Source organism: Elephantulus edwardii, unplaced genomic scaffold (assembly GCF_000299155.1).
Source record: "Elephantulus edwardii isolate Elephantulus edwardi_28Jun2011 unplaced genomic scaffold, EleEdw1.0 scaffold00043, whole genome shotgun sequence".
In the NCBI taxonomy this organism is placed as follows: domain Eukaryota; kingdom Metazoa; phylum Chordata; class Mammalia; order Macroscelidea; family Macroscelididae; genus Elephantulus; species Elephantulus edwardii.
In genome coordinates, this window is record NW_006399793.1 from 15463113 (window position 1) to 15473278 (window position 10166).

The following is a 10166-nucleotide window of genomic DNA, read 5'->3' on the forward strand; positions in this document are numbered from 1 at the left end:
GGATGCCACTCCTGCTTCTAAGCTTGTTTTTATTGGGAAGCTCCACCAAACACTGTCCACCATGGGTAACCGTTACTGCATTTGATACATCAGTGTCCGTACAGCAAATGGACAGATCAGTGCTATACCACTTAGAAGAATGTTTGACCAAAACCAATTAAAACCAGGCCTGAGGGCAGCAGATTAAAATTACCCGCCTTTGGCTTAGTACCATCACTTTCTAATCACTTGGCCAACTGTGCTCTCTTTCTCTCTATGTTGTTGTTGATGCCAGTGTAGATAAAATATATTTATAGGGGAGTTCTGGTGACATATTCTATAGAGATTTATGCCGTTAACTGAAAGGGCATGCTTCTCTAGCAGTTCAAATCCATGAGCTCTATGGGAGAAAGATGTGCAGTCTCTTCCTGTTAAAATTCCCAGCCTTAGAAACCAGATAAAAGGTCATGGTGAGTAAAAGTGACTTGAGTACAGTGAGTTTGAGCTTGAGTTGAGTATCTTATATGAAGGAGCCCTGGTGGTAAGTGTTGGGCTGCTAACTAACTGAAAAGAATGTGAGTTTAGCCCACCAGGCTTTCAGAGGTAGAAAGATGAGTTGGCTTTTCTATTCACAGCCTAGGAAACCCTGTATCAATCACAGTTCTACTCTGTCCTACAGGCCTATTAAGAGTCAGAATTAACTGGGAAGTAGTAGATTTTTACCATGTGTGATATCCATGGAATACTATTATAACTTTGGGCATAAGATGTTCCATGATGTCTTCACATTAATAGCTTTCATTATATTACATTACTTATATAATTGCCTATAAAGTATGTTATGAGCCCCTGCCATAGCAAAAAGCAGGGCTACTGGGTATGTTTTGAGATGGGAAGATAGGACACAGAAGCCTTGTCCATGGTTGTCTTAACACTGCTTTCGTGGAAATTGAAAGGGTCTCATGAACCTCTGAGTCGGCAGTGCCTCTTCACGACGGGACCCCACAAATGAGCCATCCTTCTGGACGGGAAAGAAGGCCGCCTTCTGGGTCAGGGGGGAATATGACAGTCTGAATTAGATGACATAAGCTAGAAATCCAAAGGCTGAAGGCAGGTGGAGAAGGATTTTTTTAAAATGTTGTAATAACAGTGAAAAATTGTGACATGACATATTTTACAAATCACACTTCCAGCTTTTTTAAAAGTTGAATTATCTGTGTGCTCTGAGTCTACAGAGAGCCCAGCACTAGCTGCCCCTTCAAGGGCAGGGCATTGTACTCTTCATGCTTAGAGTTTCCTCTGCTATCTTATAATTGGCCCACTCATGCAACTGTGTTGTCAGCTTGCACCCTCTCAGTTGCTGAGTTAGTGTTCCTTGTGCAGAGAACTGATTTTTTTATACTTTAAGAGAGACACTTCAGGGCCCCTTCTTACGGGGGAGCATTTTAGGAGAAATGTCAGTCTACTGGAGATCTCTTTGAGAAAGTTGTTCTTGTTCTATACCCTCAAGTCAGAACCAACCCATAGCTGACCATCCAGTGGTTATCAGAGATGGTAAATTGCACAGGAGGAGGTTTCCTGTCTTCTGTGAGAAGCTGCTCATGAATTTGAACCTTGTACCTTTTGGTTTTTGGAAGCAGGAGTGGCATCCACTTCCTAAATAACATGCCTCCGGAAACTCTATGAACTTTGATAAATGTTGCTAGTTGTGGAGGGACTTCAGGCCTTTTATTCATAGGGTTGCTATGTGTCGTGCTGGACTCGAAGGTAATCATCAACAACAACACAGCCTTTGGGTTTGCAGCGCACTTCCTTACCACTAAGTCACCCAGAGGTCCCTGACGAAGTAGATGGTTTTTTTTTCATTGGTTTGTGTGTGTGTGTGTGTGTGTGTGTTGTTGAGACTAACTCACAACATATACTCAATTCACTCATTGCTGTTAAATCAGACTGACTATCATCTATTAAAGATGTTGTTTGGACATGTTATGCAGAGATTAAGGAAAATGAACAACAAACCTATTCATGATCTTACTATTTTTTCATTTTTAGTCATGCTACTTTTCCAGCTATCACTGACTTAAATCCCCAAAATCATTCCTTAGACTTCAGATACTACTGTTAGAAATTGTTATCCTCAAAGGGGATGGAGTGAGTGGAAGCCCACATACATCACAGCATCTGCATGATCTCATGATTAAATCTTTGACTCCTTACCATGTTGTTGTTGTTGTTGTTGTTGTTATTGTTATGTGCCGTCGAGTCACCTGCGACTCATAGTGAGCCTGTGTACAACAGCCCTAAATCCTGCTCTATCCCGTGCCAGTCTCATTGCCTCTGACACACCCATCTCGATTACCCCAGTCACTGAATCAATCCACCTCATAGAGGGTCTTCCCCTCCTGAGTTGTCCTTCCACCCTACCAAGCATGATGTCCCTCTCCAAGGACCTGTCTCTCCTTACAACATGTCCAAAGTATGTCAAACGAAGCCTCAAAATGCTTACCTCCAAGGAAGCCTGGTTTAACCCTCTCCAGGATGAATCTGTTTGTTTTCTTGGCAGTCCATGGCACATTCAATACTCTTCTCCAGCACCACAGATCAAAGGCATCAATTCTCCTTCTATGCTCCCTAGTCATTGTCCAACTCTCTGATGCATAACAAGTGATTGCAAAAACCATGGCCTGTATCAGGCGCACCTAAGTCTCCAGACAGACACCGTTGCTCTTGAGTACTTTAGAGCGGTCCCTAACAGCAGACTTTCCCATCGCAGTGCGTGTCTTCTATTAATCATTAAATCCTTCTTCTTTTTTTAAAATGCTGACCTTTTTTTGCAGTGTCACTGCTTTGAAAATCATCTATTTCCATGTGCTTTTAAAGAGAAATGCAGTGGTTTAGGGCTGTAGGTTTGGCTCTGTCCCCACTATTCTGGCTTCATTTCCCACAAGTCTCCTGTCTTTTGCTGAGCTCCAGCCACACCGACCTTGTTTCTTTCTGTCTGACTTGCCAAGCATATTCCTAGCTCTGCCCGGAAAGCTCTTTCCAGATCTTTTGCAAGGCTGTCTCCATTGCCTCATTCAGATCTCTGCTTATTTATTCCTTTCTGGGAACCACCCTCCCTGGCCACCTGATCTAAAATTCTGACCACCCCTCCTGCCCTGCAGGCCTTCTTGCTTCATTTTTCAACAGAGCACTGATTACCATCTGGTGGTTTATTATATAATTTTTAATTATCAACTGACTGTCTGAGACTGCCATTAATCTATAAGCTCCTGAACAGGAGACTTTGCTTTTATTGCCCTATCACTAAGGAGCTTTGGTGATCCAATGGTTAAAGAGTTTTGCTAACTGAGAAGTTAGCAGTACATACCTACGAGCTGCTCCATGGGAGAAAGATGTGACGTTTGGCTCCCATAAAGATTTTTATAGCCTTGGAAACCCTGTGAAGCCGTTAGTTCTCCTTTGTCCTACAGGATACTATGTATGAGTTGGAATTCACATGATAACAGTGAGTTTTGGTGGGTGTTTTGTTTTTGTATTGCTCATGAATGCCTTGATCAGGTCAGGTGGGGCCAGAGAAGAATCCTGTGCCATGATATTCATATGCCTAATTGTCTTTACATTTTGGCGTAAAATGTACAACACCTGCCAGTTTGTTATATTGGGGGAATGATTTTCATGTTGCTAATTACTTACAGCTTAGAGGTGCATATACTTGCTTTTTTATCATTTTATCTTATTGGGCCAGCACTTATCTGTCAGTTTGCTGTACTAGGGTAACTTGCTGTGATGCTGGAAGCTATGCCACCAGTGTTTCAACTGCCTGAAGGGTCACCTTCTGGACAGGTTCCAACAGAGCTCCCAGATTAAAACAGACTAGGAAACAGGATTGAAATAACAGGCCTCTAAAAATCCTATGAACAATAAAGGAATACAGGCAACTTTAGTATTAGAGGTAGAGCCCAGAATAGAAATCACTCAAAATGAGGAGAAACAGCTGTAAGCATTGTTTAATAATCAGAATGTAAAATGTATGAAGAATGAATGTAGGGAAACTGAAAGTTGTAAAAAAATGAAATGAAACAGGTGAAGATTGATATTCTAGGTGTTTACCACTACTATGCTTGGAATGAAAAACTGAGGAAGAATGGTATTAGTATTGCATTCATAGATAAAAATACAATTCCAAGATCTATCCGAAAGTATAATGTTGTGAGTGATAGGATACTATCCACAGATATACAAAGAAGACCTGTTAATGTGACTGTTACTCATTCAAATATATGCAGCAACAGCTCAAGCCAAAGAAGAGGAAATTGAGGATTTCTGCCAACTTTTTCAGGGAGCTCTTAGTGGCTTGATGGTAAGGAATTGTGCTGCCAAAGCAAAGGCATACAGCTTGAATCTACCAGCTCTCTGTGGGAAAAAGATGGACTGTCTCTCCCCGTGCAATTTACTGACTCTGGAAACCTGCAGGTGAAAGAAAAATAGAAAAGAAAAAAAAAGGTGAAAGAAATACACAGAGTCACTGTACCATAAAGAATTGGACAACACTGATGATATTCAGTAATGAAATTCAGATCATCATATGATACTTTGGGGATGGCAGCACAGTTTCTTACCCACTAGGCCAACAGAACTCCCATCCAATTTTCTTCATGGTAATCTTAATGCATTCCATTTAATTTTTTATAACGTCCAATTTTCCTAGGTTCATACTTCCCATGCTCCAATTATTATTGAATGTTTGCAGCTCTTTTTCCTCATTTTGAGTCTTGCCACACAAAAAAATGAAGATCCTTCATCAGGTTCCCACTTCAAAGTCTTGAGGTCGGAGTATGCTCACTCGTAGTGATACCTGGATCCACAGGAATGGAAGTGGGAGGAATACAACAATGGAGGAACGAGCTGAGCTTAAATGTACTCCTTCATCACTGCCCACCTCAGATGCACAAATATGGATGAGGAAAGAAGGGTTATTAGCTTGAGGAGCAGGGACCTCTGTGACGACCCTTGACTTGTTGACTTGGCCCCTTGGGGGGCGGTTAGAACTCAGTGAAGAGACCACAGGTCTGGAACACAGGGATAAGTGTGAGCTCTTGAAATTGCGGCTGATGTCCATTTAGACCTAGCCATGGATGGCTAGGAGGATGAGTTGACCAGAGTCAAACCAGATAGAGAAGATGATCCATGCTGTGTGTTAGGGTCGGTTGCTGTAACCTGATGGCTTGCTCTGGACTGGACTTTGTTTGTGGATGCCAATGCTCAGAGTTTCCAAGTTGAACAGAGGATTCTTCAGTAAAAGGGACATGCTTCCTCCCTCAGAGTACCAGTTTGATGGAGATGGACCAATCAGAAATTAGTTATCTGAAAGGGGGATATTAAAGCAGGAGGCATGAAGTATATGACTTACACAATTTTACAAGTGTAGTTATTGGTAAAATGATTGTAAAGGGGGGAAACACTATATACATGAATACAGTATGTTGCTGAAAGATTGTTTAAAATACAGTATACATGCGTGAAACGGACTGTGTATGAATGATAAAGCTTTACTCCATCCACGTCATGATGGTTGATTCTACTTTGAGGAGGCAGCTTTTTCTCATTTGTGTTTTAAATGCCTTCCAACTTGAGGTGCTCATATTCAACAGTGTTCTTCAGTTGTCAGTAGAGTTTTCTCTGACCTGTTATTTCAGAAATGGAGGGTCAGTCCTGTTTCTTAGTTTGTCTTTATCTGGTAGTTTCACTGAAGCCTGTCCAACATGGTGACCCTAGGAGAGCTCTGGTGGCCTAGTGGCAAGGAGCTGCAACTACAATCCCAGAGGCGTACGGTTTGAATCCACCAGATGCTCTGCCGGGGAAGGAGGGACAATCTCCTCCTGTACCAGTCAGATCTGATTTGACGGTACACGTACACAAATATAATAAAATAAAAAAAAATTTAAAAAACAACAACATGGTGACCCTGCTGGTATTCAAAATACTGGTGAAATAACTTCCAGTAACACACAGGTCAGTATCGTACACCAAACTGACAGCAAAATTTACATGATTTGTTGTGCCACAAATGCCAAATTTAAGAGAACTAGGGACTCTGGGTGAGATGCATTGATAAAGTAAGTGGGGCAGTGGGGAATAGGAGTGTTGGGAGTCAGTGAGACTGTCTAATGGTAGGGCAGGCTTCAGAGCTATTGTACACAGGGTCGCTATGAGTCACAGGTGACTCAGTGACACATAACAACTGTAACAGTGTGGCATTCATCATGAAAAAGAGCATTTTAAGACATTTTTGAAATACAGTACTCTTATTTATAGGATTCTATCCATAAAAGGAAGTCCTGGTCATTATTCAAATATACATACCAACCATGAAAGCCAAAGTTGAAGAAATTGATAATTTCTTCCAACTCTTGCTGCCTGAAATAGATCGAATCTGCAATCATGATGCATTAATAATAATTGGTAACTGGAATACAAAAATTGGAAAACGTGGGGGTTTTTTTAAACGTTTTTTAAACTTTTAAAAAATGTTATTATTGTGTGTGTGTCTGTGTGTGTGTGTGTGTACTATCAAATCGGATCTGACTGGTACAGGAGGAGATTGCCCCTCCTTCTCCAGCAGAGCATCTGGTAGATTCAAACTGTGTACCTCTGGTATTGCAGTGTAGCTTCTTGCCATTAGGCCAACAGAGCTCCCTTCGAAAAGTGTGATCTTGATGATAGAAAGGAGGCTGGAGATTAAATGATATAATTTTTTACAAGAATGATTTATTTATTGCACATGTTTATTTCCAAAACAAAGTTGACAGAAGTGCAACCAGAGTGCTTTTTAGAGGCTAGGATGGTGAAACTTAGGCTCACTTATTTGGGGCATATTATTAGTAGGAACCAGTTCTTGGAGAGAGACATTATGCTGGGAAAGGTATGGGTTCAGCAAAAAAAGAGGAAGTCCCTCAAGAATCTGAACTGATACAGTGACTACCAGAATGGGCTTGAGCAGCACAGAGATGAAGAGGATGGCACAGGATAGGATAGGGTTCACATCTGTTGTTCATAGGGTCGCTGTGAGTTGTGGACTTGATGACACCTAAGAGCTTCAACAACAATGCCTTGAGCAGTACCTGGAACACAGCAGACATTTACTAAATAGTTGTTGAAACATGGATACTTTTATACTTCCTTTTAGTAACTACATTTGCCCAGGTATACTTATAGCGGATCTTAGTGTTGAAAGGAACCTTGGTCTTATGAGGAAGAATTTCTCTGAACACAAGGAACCAAGGACATAAATGATTATACAAAATTCTTTTTCCCCCTTTGGTTTTGGCATAGCATATAGTTTCCATTTACAGCTTTGGGTTTCTTAATTGCTACGAGCTTCATCCAGCCAAGTCCCATGAGTACCTAGGCCCTGGCAGCTTCAGTGGAGTGGAGGAAGTGTAGTGCTCAGGAATACAGGACCATGAAACACTTGACCACACATGCAGGGTAGACCACACGGGCAGTATAGACCACATAAAGAAAGCTCACTCTAAGCTTTGACTTAAAGTGACTACTTTAAGAGACTACAGTCAGCTAAGGGTTTCTCTGTCCTTTGCACACTGCACTGACAGCATTTTTGGTCTGTGATAACTTCAGCTGCTCCTTTTCACTCCAATCTGATAGTGTAGAAGTCTTTATTTTTTAAAAGCTATTTTCTTACTAAAATTTTTAAGGGAGAATTACACACACACACACACACCCCAAAACAGTATACCCGACCCCCTGGACCCGGCCTGGGTATAGCTCAGATTAAGAGTAATGAGCCAGATGAGAAACATGGCTCAGAACTTTCATTGCCATCAAATCAGAACCAATTCTTAGCTGACCTCCAGCAGGTTTTCCAAGGCTGTAAATCTCATGGAAAGAGATTACCCATCTTTCTTCTGTGAAGTCCCTGGTGAATTCAAACTGCCAGAGAGGTACCCCTTTTGGATTGGTACTACAACTCCTTATGGGCTGTGCCCCCCAACCCCTGTTGTTGTTATGTGTCTTTGAGTTAGAACCAATGCCTACCTGACTTCAGCAGATTTGCAGAGGCTGTAAATTGCACAGGAGGAGGTTTCCCATCTTTCTCCCACAGAGCACCTATTAGATCCAGACCTTTAGGTTGGCAGCTCAGCTTCTTACCCAGTAGGCCACCAGAGCTCCCTGGAAACATGATGGTAATGTGAAAATGTACACTGTATAGTGAAGCTCCAGCCTTCCTCCAGCTTCTAGCCTCTGGGAGTCTGGAAGCTACGTGTTTGCAGTTTCACATCATCTCCACACTCTGGGCATGCGATTCAAGCCCAGAGTTTTAGGCGGGGTTTTACCTCTAACCTCAGAGAGAAAAATTATACAGACACTTGGAAGATTCTCTCAGTGAGCTCAACAGTTACTTTCTTAATCACACTACAGCACATTCTTCCAGGCAGCAAGGGTACCATGCATGTCAGAGGTCATGCAGATGGCATAGGATAGGGCAAGATTCAGATCTGTTCATAGTGTCGCTATGAGTCATAGTTGACTTGATGGTATAAAATAAAACACAGACTGAGTAGAAAATAGACCTGAGGGGCTTTTCACAACTTGGGCAATCCATTTCAGAGAAAAGTAAAACAAGAAAAATAAGTCAGTTATCTTCTCCAGGAAAAACAAAATTTTTATTTAAAAAACTGCTATATGATACATGATCAAACTGGAGACAAAGATTACATCATTATTTTTATTATTCAGTAACCAATCCAGATTATATATTTAACCAGAGTTTGCATTATGATCTTAGAAAGTTTGAGGGTATGGGAAAGAATCAACACATTCCTTTTGTTGTTCAATACTGTTAATGCAGAACTAACTCATAGGCTGACCCCCCAGCAGGTTTTCAGAGCCAGGAAATGGCAGGGGAGGGGAATTGCCTATCTTTCTCCTACAGGGCATCTGGTGGATCCAAACAATGTGCTATTGGGTCGACAGTGCGATTTCTTACCACTTAGCCACCACAGCTCCCCATTAAGTATGAAATCAGCAGGTAATTTCAGGGTTTAATCCATCAAAAAGTATCTTGATGTCTGCATAAAAGGAGTGGTACCAGGTCTTCCGGAGGGTTTGGCACGGTGCTGTGGTTTGAGTGTTAGCCTTTTACTGTTTTGTTTGTTTGTTTTTTAAATAGAATGAAATCATTAAAGTAAAATATATTCAAATAACAATGTTTTCTGAAACTTTTAGTGGAAGAACGCAGTTTCGTTGAAAAGCACAGATGGCCATCGAATATGTACTTGAAACAGCTGGCTGAATACAGGAAGTATATCCACTCCCGGAAATGTCGCTGCTTAGTCATGTAACCTGAAGCTTTTATTTGCATACACTTTTATTTTAAATTATTATTATGAAGAATGAGATACCACTGGGTTCCAGTAAAATTCTCATGCCAGAAAACAATATGGGTGTTTTGAGAAAAAGGAAACACCATACAACTTAATATGATTATTAGTTCTTTGAATCAACTATTGTGGTCTTAAAAGGGAATAAGATATACTGTAGGCTAGAACTAAGGCTTTACCCTAGTGTTATAAAGCTGTTGTAAGCTAGTTTTTCCCTTTAAGAGACCTTGTTACTTTGATGATATTAAGACCCCCCCTCCCAATTAAGAAATGTTAAAGTTTAAGAAAATAATCATATTCATGATAACTAAACCACATAGGGTTAACACAGACATTTAATTATTACACTTGCTCTGTTAAAATAAGAGGCATTTAAAAACCCAGTTTATTTCTATAATGAGAAATCTGGGGGACACTGATCAGCCTAAGGTGAGATTTTTAGGAATTGAAATTTGACTAGAATTTTGAAAGTAGAATGCCACTTATTTCCAAATTAGTGACAGTGTTTGCACCATCATAGTGAGTTGGTGGGGTGGAGGGGTGAGAATCCTGTTTTCCATTGTGACAAGCCGATGAGTGCCTCTTCTCCCCACTGGGACTCTGGCTAGGCAGGAACCCTAGCAGCACTGGCTGGCTTCGTGTGCATGTGGACTTTACTCACACAGGGCCTTCTGCTGAGAAGAACTCGGGGCTTGGTTCAATGCGCAGCTGTTACTCTGTTGAAAATTATGATCATGTCTTATGAAGGAACCATGTCTTTTTTACTTTACAGTGGGCTGCCTA

General features: G+C 41.2%; 1 protein-coding gene across 1 annotated transcript in view; it reads left to right on the plus strand.

The window, feature by feature from the left end:
• Positions 1 to 9902, plus strand: part of RHOBTB3 (Rho-related BTB domain containing 3) — a 135024-nt gene extending 125122 nt beyond the window's left edge. Inside the window, exon 12 of the mRNA XM_006885372.1 lies at positions 9229 to 9902. Coding sequence (XP_006885434.1) covers positions 9229 to 9344 — 116 coding nt within the window. The 3' untranslated portion in view covers positions 9345 to 9902. The remainder of the gene's footprint in view (positions 1 to 9228) is intronic.
• The last annotated feature ends 264 nt before the right edge of the window (positions 9903 to 10166 follow it).